Below are 24,776 nucleotides of genomic sequence, written 5' to 3'. Positions count from 1 at the left end.
AACTATTTGTTATGAAGTAATAGATCATCTTAATTTGAAATATACTCTTTAATCAATATATATGCTCTTTTTATAAATAATATGGACATTACAGCCAAATACAAAAAAAGATCTAAATTCTTTTGAATCAATATTAATATTTTTAATTAAAAAATTATTTAAAAATACAACATGTTTATTTAACAGAGAATTATTTGCACATTATATATCTAATAGAAACATATCAATGATAATTTTTTTCAATGTTATAAATACTCAGTTTTAATAAAAGAAATAGACAATCATCATACCTTTGGGTGTATGGTTTTAAAGCATAATCCAAAGAAACTTCATAAACAGATTTCAAAAGCTTAGATTTTTCATAGCTAGACCCTATATAATACAATTTAAAATCATGAGAACATATTTTTCAGTAACAAAGATTTTCACAGGATAAAAAAATATTAATCAGTTTTTTTAAGACATATTTTTTTAAAAATAACTCACATCACAATTATTTATTCATGAAATAATGCATAATAAAATATGCAAATATACTGAAAGCACTTCTATTTCAGAGAATTGATAACATCTAAATGTGAAAAACCTATATTAACAACATTTAACTAAAATGATTATAGTAAGAGTTTCTAAGGGAGAACATTTTTAAAAATATATTATGAAAATTTTATTACTTGTTTAAAAAAAACTTAAATGATAAAGCAAACTTACATGGATTAGGTGGATGATAATAAGCAGTAATGTCATTATTTCTTAATTTAGCTATAGTATCTTCATTCTGAGGGGGACACTATAAAATACAAAGCAAAATGTTCAAATCAGAAAAAAAAAAAAAAAAAAAATCATGTATTTCAAAATTAAAATTATTTTTTTATGGATGTATCAGCAATCTTCATCTTCATTAAAATTTTCAACATATACTTCAGTTACGCATGGTTGCTTCTATACATTTAATGTGATTTTAACTAGCTGTTTGACACATATCTATAAGACAGACTGATTCATCCATACTAAATTATTTTACTTTACAGTTACACTGCACATTCAGTTACATTGCACCAATCAGTTATATTGCATTATGTTAACACCAAATATTGGCAACATAATATAAACAGGCATCAAATATTAATGCCAAGCCTTCCCACATCAGCATTAGTTCCAATCAAATAATGATAATAGAAGCCAAATATTAGTATCATGTGTATTATCAATGATGCATTGCAAATAGAAAATACTGATTATAGTTTTAAGATAAATCAGATTTACTGACAGAGATGGAAGATAAGCAAAATCTATAAAAAAATTCACAATATTCAAGCCAAGGAAACAGGTGACTATAAATGAAGTCGCAAATTTTGAGCCCTTATGCACAGTTAAATATAATTAGAAAACTTTTCCTAAGAGGCTTTCCAGTTTTTTTTTTAATGCCATTGTGGTGATATTCCATTAACCCTTTATACCCAAGGGCATTTTTGCTCAAGTTATCTCAACAAAGCAAGTGGTGACTGAGAATCATCTCTCAAGAGGGCCAAAAGTTTAGTTAAAATACAAAATTATCACTAATAGTTTGAAACTGAAGGAATCACTTCCAAAACATTTCCTGGAACATATGTTCATTGACATTCTCTTTCAAGAAAAATATCTTAGTAATACTATAACGTGATATTCTTTGCAGATATAGTTGGGAGATGTACTAGGGATTGTAAAATAGTTTTATTATCTTCTTCTAACAGTGATTTAAAAGTCTTTTAACTGCAATAAAAACTTTAATATTAAAGGATTAGGTACGATTATAAATGGAACAGAGACTTTTGATACAATATTATTTGAATGACTGTTACATATGTAAAATATGTATAAAATCTTAATTAATCATATAACATTATCTGAATTTCATCAGAAATATAAAAGAAGATTATCAGAATACAACAATAATAAGAGATAACTGAAATAAAATGCAATACCTGAACCTATGCTTTCCTGAACCTATGTCATAAGAATCATCACAATAGGTATAGTCCATTAAAAAAATCTACCAAACACTAAATGCTCATAAAAATAGTATAGAAAATATCATAGTACAAAATGATTACAGTTATCATACTTTATAAATATACTTACAATTCCAATGGGTCCAGGCTCAGCAAAATATGGAGATAAAAAGAGAGCCCTGGTTGCAAGCAGTGGTTCTCTGCATTCTCTTCTAGCTATTTCATCAGCTTTTGCCTCCTGAAATTTTTTCTAATAAAAAAAATTGTAATTAAAATGAATGCAAATAAAGCCTATTACAGAATAAAACAATTTTTTTAAATCCTCACTACTATCAAGAAATACAAAATTTTTACTATATAAAACCTCAATAAGACTAATACTAACTATGGCTCAGAGACATGGACTTTGACCAAAGCTGGTAAATAAAATAGCCATTTTCAATAGAAAAATTCTGCTAGCCATTTTTAGTGGGATAGAAATCAACAATGTTTGGAGAAGATAATTTAACCTTGAGCTATATAAAATCTATAGAGCCAGATATTATAAAGTTCCTAAAAATAAATCGGATGAACTGAGCAACTCATATATTTAGAATGGATAATGATTGGCACACAAGTGTCAAAAATAGAATGTGGTGGAACAGAATTCAGAGAAAGGCACTGGGCCACCTTAGGCTGTCTAGCCAAATATGATGATGACGAAAAAAATAATTAATTATCATTTTCTATGGATAGTCTAAAGATTAATAAATTGTTTGAAAACCAAACCATTATTTTTTATGAGTTTTTTTATTCATGGTTTTTGTATAAGTTAGAGAGAAAAAATACAATTATTTTCTTAAAATTTTGTTAATTTAGAATGACAATATTAAAAAAAATAACAAAAGAAAATATGAATAATAAAGAAATAACAAAATAGAATATGAGCAATTAATTAAGACATACTTCAATTTATTTTTAAATCTAAGTTTTAAATAAAAATAAAAATGCAATAACTTAAATGTAAATGTAGGTTGCATGAAAACTGACTTTTATTTCTTCAAATATTCACTTGTATAAACATTTAAAATAATATTACAATGCCTCAAAAATTATTTCCATTTCTTTGAACATTCAGAAAAACCATAAAAATGAAACAAGTTTTGAAAGATCTGTCAAAATAGAAACAGACCAAGTTTATCATATCTTTAATCGATTATTCTTACTAAATGTATACTAACATTAATTTTTTAAGTAATTTAAATTGCAGCAAGATACAAGCTTTTTTTTTTTTTTTTTTTGCTGGAATTTCCAACTGACTACATTAATAGCTCTAAAATTAAATAAAGTTTGTAAAAAACACTACACGAATAAAAATATTTTTACAATATTTTTACTTGGAACAAAACTGACATTTTGTTGTTGTTTTTTAAATGAAAGAGAACAATTAATCTTGATTACAATATACATATATATACAATTTTAATCCATATATTTAATTTTTTTTTCAAGATGTTTGCCACAGATGTGTAAAATTACATCCAAAAATAATTAAAGTATAAAAAAATTAATAATAATTATATACACAATTACCATCAGAGTCTCATTTTCATCCAAAGAATTTCTTATCTTTTCTAAAACCTCTGTAAGTTTTTCTTTAAGCTTTCTATTTGCTGATAAACAAGACTTGAGGAATTTAAGGTCATTTGGAAAGTCTTTAAGCTACAAGAAAAACATATTTTTTATAAATATTTTTTTAATAAATAATATTTTTTAAATAATCAATAAGAGCAAATAAAAATAATTAACAACATAATTTTTATTTATTCCATATGGCAGAGCTCAGAGATTTTCATGGTAAATGGCTGTGTAAGTCAGGAGAAATCTTTAATAAAAAGGTTTGTGGCAGTGTGTTACTGAATGAAATAGAAGTAACAAACATATAATGGCATACTATAGATTTCTCTGAATAGGATTAATGGATAGAAATTAATTTTTTTATCAATAGAAGATTCTGTAAGATTCAATGTTAACAATCAAATAAAGAAAGAATATGGGACTAAATGAAGATAATATAATGCAATTTGCTGATAATGTTTTATATTTAAGAAACAAAGCATTTAAATTATGATTTAAAATATGATTATTTGACAAATAAAAATATTTTTTTTTCTCTTTCCTTCCCTCACCCCTTGATCTAAGTTAATTAAAAATCAAATTTAATTTGAAGCTCATTCAAAAAATTTGAATTAAAAGTTTTCACTGGCTGAGAAGCATTTTTCTATTAGCACAATAAGAACTAAAATACAGGCTAACTGTAACAAATTTTGGTAATCAGGCATGGGAATTTCCAATGTTATAATATCAGATTATAGACTTGGTATCATGTATTATCATGATACCAAGATGATGATATTAGCCAAAATATACATTATCCATATAAATACTTCAACTTTAGGAAGTAAAACATTTTATCAATTTTAGATTAAAAGATGTTATATTTCATACTTTTGTATAAAAAATGAAATTGTCACATTAACAGAAAGGAAAAATAATAAATGAAAACTTTGATATAACAAAGAGTTTCAATATATATAATTTATCTTAAATTACATCAGAAGAACCATACACTTTATCAGCATAATTTGCATTAATATAGCAAATATATTAATGAAGAAATTCTATCATTAAGATATTATTTAAGCTAATTCTAATTCAATTTTCTATATTAACAGTAAAATAAAATAGGTAAAATTGGAGCTGTTACATTCATGTTCACTGTAGAAATATACTTTCTTTACCAGCATTTAGGCTTTAAAAAATTTGGAAAGATCAAAAAAAAAAAAAAAAAATGTATAAGAAAATTTTTAATATAAAAATTGTAAAGGAAATTTTGATACAAAATTTGTGACGGAAAATAGAACAAAAAAATTATGCATGTTTAATCATATAACAGCAAGATTTATTTGAAATCCACTGAATAAATACACCAATTTAAAATACAATTCTGAATAAAATTCATAGCTTTTCTCCTCTTATTTCATGAACTTACAGTAGCATCATATATTAAAACTGAACAGGTTATGGAATAGGAACATCATGAGTTCTAACATATAAATGGGCCTGATGTAAATTAAACTGATGGTGAGTGAAACTTTTTTTTTCAATTATGTGGAGAGGAAAATTTTTAAATGGGCTGATATGTCACACATGTTATTTGCACTGCAACTCAAAGTTGTGTAACTTTATTTTGAAAACATTAATCTTTTATATCAAAATTAAACTAGATGCAATATAATAAGAAATAAGAGCACATTTAAACCATAAAAATAAAAACTTACAGCATTTTCATGATCTTCTGAGGGAACATCTAAGATGTCTGAAAAACAAAATTAAATAAAAATAAAGTTTTATATATAATCACTTGAAAAAAATCAAATGCACTTTATTTTTTATAATTCAATGTAATAAGTTTTAGGAGTACTTTCAAAGAAGCTAATAAAAAATTTGTAAGTTTGAATTGTAAATTAAGAGGCTGGATATATATTTTAAAAATAAATAAACTTATGCTTAGAAGATGTATGGGATAGAAAATATCATTACAATCCAATGTCAATAAATAATTTTATATAAAATCCACATCTAATTTCTTCCTTTTAGGATGAATCTCATTACAAAGTTTCATTTTCAATGAAATGTAGATTTCTGACTAAATAGATTAAGAAACCACTTAAAGCTAATGGATTCTGGAAGGATACAAACAAGTAGATAAAAATATATATGCATTAAAAAATCTTTTATCAAACAAATCTTTTTAATAATTAAAACATAATCTTTTCAATTTATATTCTTTAGGGATGAGATGATACTCTAAATTTTCTCTTATAATTAATTTTTCTAAGATTCTGCAAAACTTTATTCATTAAAAGTGAGTTATCAGAAAATCTGAATATTGATTTTTTTTTTATTAACATACTTCATCATCAAATTTCCCTAAAGTTAATTGTCACAAGAGTCCCTTTGATAAACTTTATATGACGAACTATACTTGAAAAACTAAACTAAAGCATTTGCTTATGTATCAAATATGCCTATATTCTACATCTTAACCATGTTTTATAATAATAATAGTATTTGTTGAAAAATATAAACATATATCAAAGCTCTCCAATGGACTTTTAACACAAGAACATAGGCTTTATTTTGTTATTATAGTATTATATTTTACTTGTTTTAAAATTCCTGTGAGACTGGATATTAACTAATTATTACAGTGGCATCAAACCATCAATTATTTTATGTGTTACAAGTAGTACGAAATTTAGCAAATTATCAATAAGAAAAATTCAATTTTGCAGCAGCAACAGATTTTCTCAAAAGAAAAAAAAAAAGAAAATTGAAACATTTAATAATGGAACAATAATTTACAAAACAAAACATTAAGGTAACATCAAATTGCTACTTATTCTAATATATCCATTTTAACACGTTCTAATGGCATATTTCTTTCCTTACAAGGTTGTATAAAAGTAAAGTAAAGACCACTAAATTTTTTCACATAATTTTTTTTAAAAATCAAATTGCATGTTATTCTAAGAGCAAATTTTTCTTTTCTATTCCTAATACAATGACTTTAAAATTAATTACTACTTTTAAAATGAAAACAGCTTCAATTTATTAAAAAATATATCAATAGTAAACAATAAACCTGAATTTTCATCCGAAATGTCGGAAGATCCTAGATTATCGGACGAACATTCGGATTTCTCTCCTTCACTTTCTCCATTGCAAGACTCATCATCTGTGCTTACATCTGAACTATCAAGTATCCCAATTCCATCAGAAAAATATTCATCTAAATCTTCCAGATTGTAATTATCCGCATTTTGATTACCAGAGTTTACAACCGGATTTTGAGAAGTTCCAAACGCATCAGAAAAACATTCATCTATTCCTTTATTTTCCTCATGCCCATTTTCATTGAAAGGAATCTGAAGTGAAGCTAAAAAATCTTGAATACTTAAATTTTCATTAGCTTCCGTCATTTCTTTTATTTTTATCTACAAGATCATAACAAATTTCAAATAAAACGGGTGCTCAACTCAAATAAAAACATTACAAAACAATTGAAGTTTAGTTGTTTGCCATTGTTAATGTTCGCAGTTAGATGGCTTAGTAAGCAGTTTGTGGGAATGCGACAATACGAAGAGATTAATCTTATAGAGCCTATAACCTTTTTTTTTTTTTTTTTTTTCTGAAGATTTTTGCAGAAATGAAGTACTTAGAGTTCGAATAAAGACACCGTTCAATAAAAAAATATTCTAATAAGATAAAACAAATCGTAATTCTAAGAACTAAAGGTGATCTGATGTGGCATAGTGGTTACTTTTTAAACATTTTCAATTTTTTGACATATTTACATCGTTTAGATCGAAAATAACATTAAATATTAAGTTCCTGATACAGATAATTAAGATTATATTGTTAATACAGATACTGTAAATCAATTTGTTTTTGCACATTTTGTATTTTTGTTACTAAACAAAAGAAATAAGATAATATTGACGATGCTTCATACTGATATCCTGAATTTAGAATATCGAACAGCATGGAAATATATAAAATTGCATATGTGGCAATGGGGTTAGTGGTTATATTGCATTTGTTTATTTATGTATTGCCCTCTACATCCAATATTTTGTTTTGTTTTGTAAATTAGATTAGCATCTCTGTTAAAAGCAAGAGATATTTTGGAGGATACACATCATTAATCTGAAAGGGAATCAAATGATATTTCCAAACTTCCAAATCTAGATTAGTGTGTGGTGACGCTTTATAAGTCAGATAACAGCTACGAGACATGAGAAATTTCTTTTGTCTAGTGGTCTTGTTACTCGGCTACGAACCCAAAGGTTGCGAGTTCGATCTTCGCCTATCGCTAATAGCAACATTGGTGACCCGGTGACTTAAAAAAAAAAAAAAATGTTAATGTGCAGATTGTAAACGCTCGATACATAAAATAAACATTTCTTATTTTAGGATATTACGACCAACAATTTAAAGTATTTAAAAGAAATTAAAATAAAAACACAAACTACGTCAAATCCAAGCAACGGCGAGCATCTCACTCGTTCTATTTATTTTTTTACAATATGAATCTCGTTGCCAGATGCAACAGCAGAAAAATAGTTTCATTTAACACAAAAATAATATATAAAATATTTTTGATGCAATTACTTCAAAAACAAACATGAACAATTATAACAATTAAACAAATACAAAACATTAATAATTATTTATAATATTTAGTTACGTGTGAACCACAATAACTTGCGATGATGAGTTGCGTTACTCACAATCTGTTCCTACAAGTGATGTGCGATTCATTCCGAATTGGAACCGCAATTCTGGTACTGCAAAGTGAAAGATTGGTTCCAAATTTGGCTGATCCATGGGGAAAATAGTCCACAGAAAGAACGATAAAAGGAATGTCGTTGATTCCGTTATGATACAGGTACCGCAACAGAATCGAAGTCATTCCTTTATCCGGTCCGCAGTTAACGAAATGTCACTACTGTTCATTCCTCCGATCGAATCTTTTGGAGGAAAAAGAAAAAAGGTTGATTTGCTTCAGCTTCAAAACAGTATTCAACATGTATTGCCGTCGCCATGTATAGAATTTAAGAAAGAAAAAAACCATGTCGTTATTTGTAGAACAAAAGCAATTAAATAAACATAAAGAAAGAACAGAGCGAAATATTCTGCGGAACTTTATAAAAACCCTGTTTTAGTGATTGATGAATTTAGTTGCACTTTTCAATATATTTTCGACTTAATATAAATTTTGATTTATTTTAGTATAATTTTTTATTTTAGAAATCCCCTAAAAATATATGCACTTTTATTTATTTTTTAAAAATATATATTGAAAAAATTATTTAAAAATTTTGCAACTTTATTCCACAGTTAAAAGTTAATGATTTTCTTACCTACATATACAATTATTTAATTATGGTGATATGTTATAACTAAACAATATATTTAAAAAAAATAACATTAAAAATTATTGCTCTACAGAATCTCTCAAATGGAATATAACATACTCAGATGAATAATAAATATTCCCATATTTTATAAATTATTTAATAATAGTTTAAATAATTCAACTAACATAATTTAAATCATATATTTCATAATTCACAGAATCTGTATTTTTATTTTAAATTTATTCACTTAAGGCCTTATCAGACGGGCAAATACCGTTTACACTTTCGTGGACAAATGCGCACGGAAAACGTATGTTGCGACGTCACGAAGGCATTTGCTGTATAGTGAACCCAAAAACACGGGTGTACTTAGCGTTAATTTATTGCTCTTTATTGACTCATTTTTTGTGAATATCTGGAGTTTACTCATTTCGTTAATGGGATTCCTGCTCATACATTCCGTATATTATTACTGCTTATAATAAATTTTTGCCGCTATTTTTAGTTTTTTTTTTTTACTTTTACACTTATTTTTATAACAGTTTTGTTTTTGTTATTAGTCCTGGGATAAACTGCTGCCCCATCAATTTTGTTAATTTTTCAATAATAATGATAAGTTTACGTACAATAAAAAATCTAATAATAGCATAATGAGTCTGTTTGGTATTTTATAGATTAAATTGTGGATATCAAATTTAACACTGAAATATCTAAAAAAGCGATTCTGTGGTTGGATGTGCAATTAATTTTAAAAATAAAAATGTTTTCATTAAAACATTAAACAGTAATAGAATCATTCATATTTTACAATTCCCTCAAATATGACTATATAATTTTCAGAACAATATTTTAGTGGTAAGAAAATGAATTGATCGTTATTAACTTTCACATCAGCAGAGAAGATAAATAATTTTTTAATCGTATAGAAGATTGACATATTTTAGAAATTGAAAGTATATAATCAAAAATTCTGCCATTATTTAAAAAAATTAAAGATTCAATCTGATCAAATAAATTTCCCAAAAAAAAGACAGTTCACATAAACATTAATAATTTTTTTTAATTCAAAAAATAAATTTTCTTGGTTTTGATGACTATTTACGGGTGTTAGCATCTCTTCATCTTCTGATAATTTTTGTACGAATTTCTTCGTATAACATTTTTTTAATAATTAATATTCAGTGGATTCCAAACAGCCGGCTTTTCATCAATAAAGTCAATCAAAACCGACTTTTTGTCACACGACCATACAACTTTTTTTGTCGTCTTTTTACAGAGAAGGAGGGATTCGGAAATATGTTTACAGTTCAAATACAGTTTCATGCTGGCGTCAATCGAGCCATTCAGGACAACAACGTCACTACCAAAGTCATGCACGATTGGTTGAATTTCGTTTGCAAACGAGGTTTCCTTCACTATCGTCAATTTTAGATATGTTTATGATTTTTGCTTATTTATTATTTTAAGGCTCTCTTACTTTTTCATTTGGGCTATATTGTATAAGTTGTTTCTGTTATCTAAAACAAACTGAATAATTTTCTTTGTGTAAAAACACTCCTGAAAATCTAACTCAATTTGAAGACCATCAGCATCCATTTTGATTACTCCTTCCCTTTCATTCTGCAAGGCTTAATAATTCTTTTCTCATTTTGTGAGTTTTTAAAATTAGATATCATAGAGTAACACTTTTTACAAAATTTCACCTTTCTCAGCTGATTGCTTATGTTTCTATTAATATTTTAATAAAAGTTAAAATTGAATTAAATTTTCTAATTAAGGATTTGTTAAAATGGTAACGCCAAGATTTTTAAAATTAGAGTGTTAATCGTTTTCATTCTGGATGAATAATGAACATTTAAAAAACTTTGTTTTTGCTTTCTATACCTTTGGTATAATGCGGAATTTTTTCAAGGTGCTTGAGGATTTTCTTGGCCACACGTAACCTAGCATAATCCAGAAGAAATACCATCCCATTCAAAAGCTATCCGCTTCACTTGTTCTTGATTGTTTGAACCTACGCAATGTATTATTGTCATTGTTAACTGCAGTACCCGCTTATAGCCAATCGATTAGTAAAAGCCTTTCTTCATTGAAAAATATACTTATAATCACTTTTCCGGCTTTTGGGTAGAAAAGGCGGGATATCGCCATTACACTGCATGCACATTTATTTGGAGGCAGAGTCTAAGTGGTGACATCGTTTTATCACATGCTCCTAACTTAGTAATGAAACCTGATCCTTGCTATGCGTATCTCAGTATTTATTTTCTCCATCTTCTGATGATACAGACAGATCTAAAACATCAACTGTGCATAAATCAGCTTTTAAATGTTTTATAATTTACAAATAATTTTTAATTAATATGCTTTTAATTTTTAATGCATATAAAATGTTCATGATCTTAATTCCTCAATTATAATTTAATTTTTAGGAGGAAATGATTTTAAATTTAGACGTGTTTTTTTAAATAGAAAAAAATATATATTTAAATTGAATTAGTAACTTAAAGATATTTCAACTTAATATATTACTAATTTTATTTTAATATTTTTTTCAATTTTTTTTAAATGTAAATATATTCTTCTTATTGTCGAATTATTACTTAATTTTTAAAAGAAAAATATTTATAAATTCAAATGCATGAAAAATGTTTTAAAGAAACCATTTTAATTTTTAAAAATCTTGGGAATAAGAGCTTATCAGAAAACTTTCTTGTAAATACAACGAATTGATTCCTTGACTTTGCACCCCCTAGGAACTATGTCCAAAGAACATGATTTGCTTTTCCTGCCCTAGTTACGCCAGATTCCACTTGGCATCCCTGTAACGTGAAACAATTTCCAAATTTATGATTAGTATTTGACATCCCTACAAGCTGAGTGGAAGCTGATACCCCTAAAGCACGCCTTGCATTAATTCCATAAACACAGGTATATTTTGAAGGAATTAAATCTGAGACAATGATTCTTCAGTTTTAAAGTCCAGAACTTGTCATTGAGGCTAGACTCTTTTATGTGAACTATCCTTTCTAATAGCAGAATAGTTTTTACACATCGGAAATATTTTAGATTCCAATTGATGGAATCGATTTATATACTTTGGAATGTATTTATATAAGATACTAAAAGTGGCTAAAAAAATTGGATCAATTGAATGATCGCAACATCACAATTATACAAGGGGGGAACTATGGTCGAATCTTAACCGGCACGATATTAAATATCACATCACTATACAATCCCTCTCATAGGAAGCAAGTCCCACCATCGGCGGCCAGCTAAGCAGGGAGTTAAGAACCAATCACAACACCGGAAACTTCTCATCCCTGTATATACAGGGTAATCAAGAAATAACATGAAATATTCGGAGCTCTGTAACGTGTTATGTACTGGACCAAATTTGCCCACCATACACATTAAAGTATGCGGTTTCGATTTGGCGGGGGAAAAAAAAAAAAAAGAAGTAAAAAAAAATGCCGATGGGGGAAATCCTGGCACTGCAAGCTCATAATATGGGAAAAAAGAATACACAACTGCCAAATACCAATGAAAACATTTATTATAGCAACTTATAAATTTGGCTCAAGGTGACCACCAGTTCGATGTTCCAATAATTGCATTACACGAGGCTTTCGACTGTGGCTCTCTAGCTGACATGTAACATTATTTGATATTTTAAAGTAGGAATGTCAGGAACATGCCCTTGGTAACAACGTCTTTCAAGTAGCCCCACAGCCAGAAATCGTCCTCGGCCTGGTTGCACACTTAAGAATTCTTGCTGTTTCAAATCTTTCAACCAACTTTTACAAGTTTGTTATAATCATCGGTCCTCTATGTAACTAACTGTTTTAACCGCCGGTATTCACGAAGAGCAGCAATGGCATTTTCATCCCGTTGATAAAACAGCTCGGCTAATAAGGCATGTTCACATATTGACAACGCCATCAACGAGCAAAATCTTGCAGTACGATTTGAATTCCCGCAACAATTCCTTTTATCCTAGATATCGTGTCACAAAGTATCCGTATATGCAAATTACATAATGGCGTTTTCGACCGCAGCGCCAGAATTTTCCCTATTGGCGTTTTTTGGTATTAATATTTTTTTTCCCAGACAAATCGAACCGTTTATTTTAATGTATATGGTGGCCAATTTTTTTTATATTTCGTCGAGTACATAACACGTTACAGGACTTCGAACACTTCCTGTTATTTCTTGATCACCCTGTATATATGAAGCACTCCTGATGGGATTTCAAATAAGATACGCAAATCAAATAGGATAGGATTACATTATTTTGTTAGCCATTAAATTTACAACGAATTATAAAATAATATATCAGAGTTCTACAAAGCAATTCTTTATTTCTTTAGATCCTGATTACTCAATACTGAAATTAGTGACAAGACAAAGATTTGTACTATCAGCATTTTAATACAAAAAATATTTTACATAATTCAAACATTTACATATTACTGCATATATACATACACATGGAATAATGGCAATTTACAGACTTCTACATAGAAAAGAAGTGTTTACATATAAACAATTAATAATGCTATATGATATAACATTACAAACAGAATTTTAAAAAAATACAAAAGTGATGTAATTCCTTACTTGAGATACAGAATTCAAAATGGTTAGATTAAATAAATCAAGAAACTTTTACAATTCAACAATTTCAGCACAGAGTATTTTCACATTACAATAAATATTAAAAGTTCCAATATAAAGTATTGACACAATAAAATAAATTCTTCACATAATTCAGATAATTTAATACATTGACTGCCAAGCTAATATGTAAAGAAATTTAACAACAAAGAGTTAATTGATTTAACAGAGTTCATCATGTGCATCACATCAAGATATCAATAAAACATATTCTGATCAAAAGACATGAAGTTGAGAAGCTACCAGTCTCATGGTGCCTTGGGTAAACAGAAAGGAGACGGTAAGCTTATGACAGTCAACAAGTTAAATTAGATGAGATTCGAAAATATTTTAAGTTTAAAGTAATTAATAAAAATTAATAATTAAATTTAGATTACCATACTGATTTAATAACACTTAATGAAGATAATGGTTTATTCATGAAGATAAATACAAGAACTTTGGGGAAATAGAAGACAGACACATGTTAACCTTATGACAATCAACATGTTAAATTAGATAAGATTCAAAATCGATTTAGGCTTAAAGTAATTAAATTAATAACTTTAGATTATCATAATGATTTTATTATATTTAACGAAGATAATGGCTTATTCATAAAGATAAATGACAAGAATAATTTAATGTATATAGCATCAGGGAAATCCTGGCATCTTAAATTTTCATGAAACAAGGAAACTGTTACAAAATCTGAATACAAAAATGTTATTATTGAAGCACGATTATTTGTACACATATATATTTATATAAAAAATTATAATTTTCTACGATTTATTAGGTTTTATTTATTTCCTCCGTAACAAAACAAAAGTTTATTTAACAAAAAACGCATATTTTTAATTTATCATTCATAATGTCATCTTTATCTAATTCATTCAAGTTCATTTTTTTATAATAGTGAAAATGGTTAAAAAAATATTAAACTTAAGAAAACTAGAAATGCATATTGTTCTAAAATGAAAATCATTTTGGCAATTCAAAATATTCATCTTTGGGATAGGACTAGATTGATGCATTTATTGAGACATTTTAGAAAAAAATAATTCAAAACTTTTAAGATTTCTTTTCTTTTTTACATACATGCTTATGTAACAATTAGAAAAAATTTCCCTGAAAAGTTAATTCTCACCAATATTTATTCTTTTGTCTTAATAGAGCTCCCACCCCCTACATGCTACTATGAAAATACATCAATGCATTATGTTAAGAAATGAAATTAGAAATATTTCAAATTATCGAAATGAAATGATTTTCCTTGTCACCTTTTGAGGCAGAAATGTTTATAAAAATTTAAGGAAACTTATTTAATCTAAATAAAAAAGGTGTTTTTTAGTACTATTTAATATGCATACACAGTACTATTCATCGGTTTTCTCTCTCTATATATAAATATGTTTCTAGTTCTGGCGAACTTAAAAAGATTTACATATTATTGCAATTATGAATAGGAAAGCAATAATTTTATTTTAATAATAATTCTTTTTTTAATCTCAATTTATTTAGTACTGTTTGATATGATACACAGTAATATTCACCGGTTTTCTTATATATAAACATGTTTCTAGTTCTGGCAAACTTTTTAAAAAATGATTTGCAAATTATTGCAATTATGAATAGAAAAATAACAAATTTTATTTTAATAAAATTTTTTTTAAAATCTCAGTTTATTTAGTACTGTTTGATATTCATACACAGTAATATTCACCGGTTTTCTTATATATATATAAAGATGTTTCTAGTTCTGGCACACTTTAAAAAAAAGGATTTGCAAATTATTCAGTCAGAAATAGGAAAATAACATAAATTTTTGCAATTAATCACCTATCTTTGAAGTTTAAAAATTGTCACAGCACTAGTTAACATCATTCATATTCAATAAAAAATTAACCTATTATATAAAAATTTGAATTATAAAAACAAATCAAATGTAACATAATTGTTTAAAAGAAAAACACCTAATATGTTACAACAGTATATCAAAATTACAAAAAAGTACAGTACAAAAAAATTTCAAAATCAAAAAAAGTCAAAAAGAATGGCTATTTAAAAAAAAGCTTACTAATGTAAAATTTGCAATAGTATGGTTATGTAAGTGAAATCTGACCATGATACTGTTATTTTTCTTTCTTCTTTCTGGTAAGAACCATCAACATACTAGCAAGGAAGAATGAGGGCAAAGAGATATCATTTCTTTTGATCTGATGACATTGCAGAAGGCCAAATTTATCAGAGGCTCTTCTGATAAAATAGAGGCTTTATTCTGCTGTAGAAAAATGTTTACAAATTGGGTAAAAAAATTTCTGAAATGGTGGGACAGATATGAAGCAGAAGGTCGATAACTATAAATCATCAAACTAAGGTAATGATTCAATAAGTTTCAGACATTGTATTAGTAAACTGCCTAGACACGATGCATAAAATCATAATTTTGTCTATCCTGATAATTCTTTGCCTATCATGTGGATGTATAGAGATGCAATAATCTTGATATTTGACCAGAATAAAGATGCAATTATCTTGATATTTGACAAGAAGCCAATGCATTTTTACACAGAATCATCGCAGATGACAAAAGCATAGCTAGCTTCAAAATCATTGCCAGAAAATCAAAAGGCAATATTTGGAAAAGAAACTTATTAAATAAACGGAAGACACAAGCTAAAGTAGAAAAAGTCATGGTCATCGTCTTTTTAGATAAGTTAAAATTTCTATGGGAGGATACTGATAATAATAATAATAAAAGATATTTTCCCATGAACTGATTTGTTGGTTATGAATTTTGAAATCTGCACCAAATACTGAGATCCACTATCATAGAAATTGGTGTTGATTCATGCCAATGTCACTTACATACTACAAGATACATTTTTGCAACTATAGCCTGTTTGAATTTCAAAGAACCAGACTTTCTGAGCAGCCCTGATCTTGCTCTGTTTCATTTTCATCTCTTTTGACCCTTCAAGGATGAATTATATGGAATTCTTTCTTTTCAGAGCTATGCAGGATAAATGATTCCCTGTCCAACCAAAAGTCTTTATTTTCTAGGAATACATAGGTTTGTAAAACTAGCTGAATTATTATAGATAGGAGATTCTATCAAGAATAGATGCTAACATTAAATTTCTAATTTTACCATTTTTTCAAAATTCCTGTAGATAATTTTGAATTAGTACACTTAACTTGTTCTATTCTTAGGCACAGCATTAGACATTCTTTAAAGATTTTCATCTCGACAAACAAATTATGAATCATAATTCTTAAATGTTCAGTAAATTTTGTTATATTTTTAAAAGTTAAATACCAAGGTATTAAAAATGTTTCCTTTATCAAATATTACAAAAGGGGGGGGGAGAGGAGGAGGAATAAACAATGAGCAGTATTCAAATGAAAATATACATTTAAGGTGATTGCGTTTTCCCTTTTTAAATGTATAACTTTACACATGCATAGGTTCTTCATCATTGTATGAGTGATCCCGTGAAGTAGCTAATCGGGGACTTCTTCGAAGAGATGTTTGTGATGGCAGTGAAGTGACTGCAGGTATTACCTCAGAATCGTCTTCAGATTCCGCTGTATAAGTAAAAAAAAAAGTAAATAATAAGTATAGTAGAAAAGTAGTAGTAAGTGATATAAGTATAGTAGAAAAAAAATTGTAATGTTCCTTGAAATTCTGACAAAGATAAACTGCAAACAAACACTCTTTCTCAAGTTTTATAAGTGTTATAAAAATAATAAACACTAATAATGATAACATATGATGTTGGCGAACTAGATTCAATTTTGAATTATACAAGCTTTACAGGCAACCACAGATAACACTGGTTATCTGGAGTAATAGGTTAAGATGGCTCAGCCATATCTGGAGAAGTCCTGAAAACCTTGAAATATCCACTTTTATAAATCCTATGGGATCTAGGACCAGAGGAAGACCTCCAACTAGATGGCTGGATGATGTGAAAAGAGACCTGAGTGTTCTGAGGATAAAGAACTGGAAAGGAGTTGTGAGGACCTGGAAAGTGCGTGTGGTCGAGCCAACCAAGATCTGCAAAGGGCTGTTGTGCTCATGAAGAAGAAGAAGAAGGATAATATATAAGTCCCAAATGAATTTCAGAAAAAAATTAGAAATTTTTTAGGATAAGACATGCAAATTTACCCACATATCAAAAATAGTAATTTTTTACAGGAATCTAAAAGACACGACTCGCCTTCTAAAAACAATTTATAAGTAGCTCAAAAGATTATAATTTTTTTTGGTCTAAACATCATACTTATAACAAAATAAAAAATATTTTTGTTTTGTTTTATTCAAAAAACTGAAAAAAACAACAACAAATAAACAACTTCCATACTTATATGGTTTTTCCATACTTATATATTATTTAAAAATAAAGTTTAGGCCAATTTTTTTTTTCCCAGAAGGGGACATAGAAAATAAAATTAAGTCTTTGAAAATTATACACTACATTACTTAAGATTTTCTAAAATATGGATAAGAATGCCTATAACACATGTTAAAACTTTTCCAAAAGATGGCTTAACTTTAATGCAAATCAAATTCTTAAAAACTGTCTTTTAAGTCACAGGGTAAGTTAAGTCACAGTTTAAGTTAAGGATTCCTTCCATTTCTTTTGAGAAAGAGATCAAAATTGAAAAAAAAAAAAAAAAAAAATTAGTGTTTGAAAAAAATAAAACATTAATTCATACACATTTGTTTAAATAAATGTTCTCATTAAGATCTATACCAAAAGGTAAGTATTTAGTAGCAAGAAAATTACATATACAAAACAACTTTTAGGTATAATTCAAAATCTAAAAGAATCAACTTACGTTCCTGTTTAATAACAACTTTTCTTTTACGTGAGTGAATGCTCCCCAACCGTTTTCTTTTGCCTCTTGGTAAAACTGTACTTTTTTCATTTGACTTTTTTTTAGCCGTAGTTTTTCGATTTATTCTGAAATAATTCAATCATTTTCTTTTACTTTTTTAAAACAACAACAACAAAAAAGATCACTGTACTTTTTAAAATCAATAATGAAAGATTATATAGAATTAAATGTAAAAACAAAAGGAAAAAAAAATCTATGTCCAATATACTGTGTGCCCATCAGGAGAACATTTCCTGCTAAATGTATATGTTTATGGTGGTCACTAAAGGATGTCCAAATTTAAGAGACAAGAAAAAATGATTAAATAATGAAATGTAGTTAATATTAACCAAAAAAAAAAGGTTAATAAAATATAAAAGAAATAAGCTAAGCGAATATAAAGACATGTGCAATTGTGGCTAAAGTGAGAAGACGAATGATCAACAGCTTTTTTTTTATTGCTTCAAATTCAAGCAAAGGAACAGGGAAAAAAAACAACAACAACAACATAGACCTCCATCCAATTCCTCCTACTGGAAATGGATTTCCCTATCAATACTTATTACACAGTAAACATAGACATTTGACTGGAAGTGTTCTCGTGGTGGACACACAGTAGTAAAAGCTTTATTAATTTCTTCCCTTAATTAAAAAAAGTCGGAGTTAAAGAAAAGAAAAATAACAGCAATTAAAATTTTCAAACATATCTATATGTATAAATGTAGATATTTTTACAAAAAATATTCTTGTATTTTGATAATAGAGAATTCCATTTTTGATAAGAGTTTCTTACACTATGAAGTATATCAAGGAAAATATATCTGTGGTTTAATGAAATATTTTCAAATAATTTGCTTCTGTTAGTGAAAGTTATAAAGATAGTGATGTCCTTCTACTAATCATTTCAAAAGCCTTCGATTAACTATTGAACTGATGTTCAAATTAAAACGTTTCTCAAAACACTTGATATCCTTAAATTTATTATGAAACAACAATTACTGAATTTGCAAATAGCAAATGTCAGACATAATTTATCTTAACAAATACAACAGAAGAAGCCGAAGGCCTTGACGATTTCTCGTTTTTTCCACTACTAATTTTTTTTAACTAGATACTTAGCTTTGCTTTATTCTTGGCAAAGGCAACGTTTGATTTGTAGGATTTCATAATGCAGTGGCCAAAACCAGAGTCACAGGTAAAAAGCAAGTTCTGAAATTATTTAAATTTCGCACTGCGATTAGCTGTTCTTTATTAAGTCTTTCGAGATTCTCCGAGACCGTCAAGCAATGCGTTTCGGAAAATTCTAGAGGACGTGTGACGATATTATTCCAATATCAATTCCTTTGTTCAGAATTTAGATTTTTTTTGTGCAAATTCAGAAATTGAACAGAGATGAGTCACTTTCACAATCAATGCATATGGTAATCACACTTTCCGGCTGACATTGCAAGTCCTTTATAGCGTAACTGAACTGGCCAGAAACTTCGAGAACACCTTGGATCAGCCATTTCGATATCGCAGGTATTATTGTCTTCCCCTTTGTCAATATCGAGCACAACTTTGGATGCATGCTATATACTTGTTGGAATCAAAGAAAGTTTCTCTTCTCCTGTCCATATCTCACTCTTTTTCAAATTAACAATAAGATTAAAACTTTTGAGAAAAGTTCAGACCAAGGATATCTGGATCAGTGATATCATATATGTATTGAAATTTTCTGGATCTATATTCAATTGATGCATCCGTTTTCCCAAGTATCTCTGTTTTTTCATTCGTAGCAGTTAACGTCCCGTCATCAATGGGAAAAGCAAACCCCCATCTTTTCATGTACACTTCAGAGTGGCGATAACTAACCACCATGCCGGAAGCTTCTCACCCTCATTTCGAGGTACCCCGCCCACGGGAGGAATCGTGTAGAATCAATTTCTGAGTCAAGCCTGCTCTTAAAAGAGTTACATTTGCATTTAATAACATCAAATAGGAGAAAGCAAAAATACGAATATAACACGAATAGATTTTGCCAAATACAATTTTATCCCCCCCCCCCCGCCTCCAGCTAAAAAAGTTTGTTTTTCGTTCCGTAAGACGGCCGGCAATAAGTTAATTTTTCTGATTAGACGTAATTAATCGGCACTCTAATATATAATGCTATATCCCTTTTAGTTACACTTCCAACAAGTTACCATCATATCAATTTTATTCTTGGCAGCAGGACTAGTGGATAATTTTTTTGGCTAAGGTTTTTAATACTAGAGATTCAAATTTATCATCGTTCTCTTTATCGGTACCATCCTCCATCCCTATTGACCGTATGTGGCTGGATGACTTCGAAACAGTTTTCACAGCCTCGTATACCTTGCTATATGCCATGGACGATTCCAAATTCTATGCAACCATTAGTCTCGTTAAATGTTGAGCCTTTTCCTCTCTGATTTAATCCACGAATTTTTGGCTGCGAAGCTTTCACGAACATGCAAGGGCATTCGATGTAGATCAGGTTCATTAGTCACTCCAAATCGGCAGCAAGTATCTAAAGATCTTTTCGTGGTTTTTGTCTCCTGATCTTTAGTTCAATCTGAAAATGTAATTAGCTCTATAAAATTGAATAAGACCTCCCATGCGAGATTCTAGGGTTTTTTTCAATCGTGGTTAAGTCCGCCAACTTATCAGCTAGAATTCCTTATAGAATCTCCGCTGCTGACCCCGGAGAGAAATTATAAGTTGATTTTCTTTCACTAAATCCAACTATCCATTTGTAGTACTCACAACGTAGAACTGAGCCTTGAAGACATCCCAGGCAGATTCTCCGTCGAAAGTCAAATTTTTTACAGATGGTTTGGAATATTAGAATTCCTAACTTGGCTTCAAATTAATGAAATCTCCCCACTTTGTCGTTGATCCTCCTTTTGTATTACTTTAATTTCTTCATTCAATCTCCAGTCTCTCCTGTCATACCCTGAATATCTTCCTTCATGCCTTGGATAGTTTTTTTTTTATCCATCATTTTTTCTATGCTTCTATTAACATGATCATTAATTCATTCAACTTGACTCTCTATATGTGCTTTTATTTCCTTCTTTTCCAGCTGGAATAGATTCTTCATTTCTTCATTCCAAGATTGAATCTTTTCAAGCATGTCTTTTTATTTCAGCTTCCATTGTTTCCTCGAAATCAAATAGCAAAGCAATCAATCCGATGGAATATTCAGTTTATTGAATGCTTGGTAAAAAGCCTGATAAGTACGATAACAACTTTTATTTCATAAGAATGCAAGAAGCACAAGTGAACAAAACACAAACGAAGCGTACACAAAATAGCACACAAGCTCCCAAAGAGCTCATAGATCAACTATTACTCATTCATCTCAGCTTTTTATAACTCCACTTATAAGGATCGAATGTTCTAGAGGAAGCACTGGAACTCGAGTCCTAATGGAGCTGTCACCAAGATTCTCGAATATTCTGGGTCCTTCCTATTTGTTGCCAAAGACCGTTGATTCTGACAGCATCCATTCATCATACGTTAGAAAAATCTGTAAAACTCTTTTTCTTACCAGAAAACTAACTACTCCAGGAAACCATATTGCAAATTCATAACAATATTTTGTTAGCTGTAAACTCTTTTCCTACCTCTGAACTTTGTAGATAAATCTTCATGAATGGGGGAAAAAAAAAAAAAAAAAAAAAAAATCAGAATTCAATGTATGACCACATGTAGAGTTGGAAATTCATTCAGATATTTAATGATTTTCTCATCAAAAAACTGCTGGATCTTTCACGAATTTAATATCTTCGAACAATGCTTAAAAGCCGAATATGTATGCTTCATAAACCCATTATTAACATGAGCCAAAAAAAAAAATAATAATAATCATCCATCTAAGTCATATATCACTTGATAAATTGTTATTTCATTGAATTTTATATAAATAGTAGTTTCATTTTCCCATAAAAATTTTAAATATACATCAGCAGTGTATTCCTTTTGGAACAGTATCATGCTTCGAATATGCTGCCAGTTTTGGGGAGTTAAGCTTGATGGAAATCTATTTATGTACGTATTTTTATTTAAAAAATAAATTCTAAAACGCTTATTCAAAGTATCATTGACAGTTTAAAAAGAATTGATTTTAGGGGTTCTACATACTTTCTTACAAGTTATTTTAAAAAGTGATTTCAACAGTTAAAACCAATGTACAGAAAGAATTTAAACTAAGACTTACCTTTTCGTAAACGGATATTTTCTTGGTGCTCCCAATGGCATCTTTTTTCGAATCATTAATTCTTCCTGACCGGTTTGTAAATTTGTAAGTGACAGCAAATAAGGCCACATAAATAAAGATAAGAAGCGTTCACTTAATAGTTCAACTTCAGTTCTTGAATTAGCCAAATCTTCACAACAGCAATTCTCCACTTGTACAGATGGGTCTCCACTTTCAACCATTGCCGTTTTCACCATAGCTTTAGTTGGTAATATCAAATAATTTTTCTGAAAGTAAATTCAAGATTCTTTCAGATTTTTGAAAAAATAGACGCATTAAAGTTCATCAGCAGAAATAAAGATGAGATGCAATTTTTTTATACACAGGGTGGTTATAATTAAAGTTCCACTTTCAAATGGTCATAAAAGGAAAACTACTAGACCAAATGCTACCAAAATTGGTAATAATTTAAAGGAGGGGGAAAAAATTTAAAAACTTATCACCAGGGGTGAAATGGCGCTGTATCAATATTGTTAAGTAAAATAGGACATCGGTTTAAAATGTGCTTAATCGTTTTTTAAATGTATTACAAAGCATAATCAATGTATGTTATCTCAAAAGCACTGTTTACGGTGATAATCTAAACAATTTGACGTAACTGAAAGATGCGAAACACCAACATGTGCGAAACATTCCTCATGATACGCTAACAGTCACTGTTGAGAATGCAGTAACCAGATTTCGATTTAACTTGCTTTCCGAAAATGGTGGATTCCACATTGAACATGTTTTGTAACACGTTTAAGAAACGATTAAACACATTTTAAACCAATATCTTCATGTCCTATTTTGCTTAACAATATTGCATACAGCGCCATTTCTCCCCGGACGATAAGTTTGTGACCTTTTTTTTTTTTTTTTTTTGCGAAAAAGAAATTTCCATGACTCCGTTAAATTATTTCCAAGTTTGATAACATTTCGTCCAGTAATTTTCCTTTTATGATTATTTGAAAGTGGAACTTTAATCACAACTCCCCTGTATACTCTATACCAGGGATGGCGAACCGGTGGCACGAGTGCCAGTAATGGCACGCGACACAATATTTTGGACACGTCATAGATCAAAAGGTTTGCCTTTTAATTCAAAATAAAAAAAGGTCGCTATAAAGTAATTCGAACAAACGCGAGTGATCGGTCGCGGTGCGAGGAGTGCATATTCCTATTCCTGCAAGTGCAATAAAAGACAGAAATAAACAATCGACGTCTGTGATTAAATATGTTAGCAAAAATTATCATATGAGCGCGGCAAGTTACTTGGCTGCAAATGTCACTGATCGGCATAGTAAGCCTTTTCAAGAGGTCGAGTTTTTGAAGGAGCCTGGTTAGCATGCGCTTCCTCACTTTTTGGGGATTCTGAGAATAAAGGTACGATAATTCAGCGGATCAAAGATATCTCTCGGTCTAGAAGTACAATGAAAGAAAGAATCTTAAAACTGGCCGGAGATGTAACAGATGACATTAATTCCGCTCCTTTTATATCGTTATGTTTTGATGAACGCACTAAAGTCACTAAATAGGCACGTTTAGCTATTTTTGCTCGATATTTTGTAATAAACGCCATTAAGGAAGAATTAATTGCAATACCAATCGTTGCTAACAACTACAAAGGGCGCAGATATTTGTAAGGATGTTAAAAAATCGCGTGCAGAGAAAGAAATTGATTTGAAAAGAATTGTTTCTGTAACAACTGATAGTGCTCTAAATATGGTGGGCAAAACAAAAAAAAAAAAAGTTTCATTAGTTTATTTTAAACAGACGTAGGACAACATTCGATTCTCGAATTTCACCGCAATATTCACTAACAAGCCTTGTGTGCTAAGACTAGTTTAACATCTTTTGATAATGTAATCGTTGCAGGCTTTAAATAAACGAAAGTTTGATGCTTTGTTGGATGAAGTCAACTCGGTGTATAATGGCTTACTAATGTATAATAATGCTCGCTGGTTGAGCCGCGGGAACGTACTTCAAAGGTTTGTTGACTGCTTGGAAGAAATCAGACTGATTCTGCAAAAT

The 24,776-nt window shown here is 29.0% G+C and overlaps 2 protein-coding genes across 4 annotated transcripts in view; both read right to left on the bottom strand.

The window, feature by feature from the left end:
- The window catches only part of LOC129989356 (snRNA-activating protein complex subunit 4-like), a 42,216-nt gene extending 35,140 nt beyond the window's left edge, over nt 1-7,076 (bottom strand). For both annotated transcript variants that reach the window (XM_056097846.1, XM_056097847.1), the window contains exons 1-6: nt 6,679-7,076; nt 5,312-5,349; nt 3,564-3,692; nt 2,122-2,241; nt 712-790; nt 291-372 (exon numbers count right to left, since the gene is read on the bottom strand). In XM_056097846.1, coding sequence (XP_055953821.1) covers nt 291-372; nt 712-790; nt 2,122-2,241; nt 3,564-3,692; nt 5,312-5,349; nt 6,679-7,015 — 785 coding nt within the window. In that variant the 5' untranslated portion in view covers nt 7,016-7,076. The remainder of the gene's footprint in view (nt 1-290; nt 373-711; nt 791-2,121; nt 2,242-3,563; nt 3,693-5,311; nt 5,350-6,678) is intronic.
- Nucleotides 7,077-13,395: 6,319 nt separating this feature from the next.
- LOC129988373 (snRNA-activating protein complex subunit 4-like) overlaps nt 13,396-24,776 on the bottom strand; it is a 73,225-nt gene continuing 61,844 nt past the window's right edge. The window contains exons 21-23 of one of the 2 annotated variants that reach the window (XM_056096588.1): nt 22,725-22,990; nt 18,464-18,588; nt 13,396-17,206 (exon numbers count right to left, since the gene is read on the bottom strand). In XM_056096588.1, the coding sequence (XP_055952563.1) occupies nt 17,073-17,206; nt 18,464-18,588; nt 22,725-22,990 (525 nt within the window). In that variant the 3' untranslated portion in view covers nt 13,396-17,072. Of the gene's footprint in view, nt 17,207-18,463; nt 18,589-22,724; nt 22,991-24,776 lie in introns of those variants that run through there. The other variant, XM_056096589.1, reaches the window with a different exon arrangement.

The sequence above is a fragment of the Argiope bruennichi genome, chromosome 10, assembly GCF_947563725.1.
Source record: "Argiope bruennichi chromosome 10, qqArgBrue1.1, whole genome shotgun sequence".
Classification (NCBI taxonomy): domain Eukaryota; kingdom Metazoa; phylum Arthropoda; class Arachnida; order Araneae; family Araneidae; genus Argiope; species Argiope bruennichi.
Note: the sequence above shows the minus strand (reverse complement) of the source record. Positions and strands in the feature narration are given on the sequence as shown.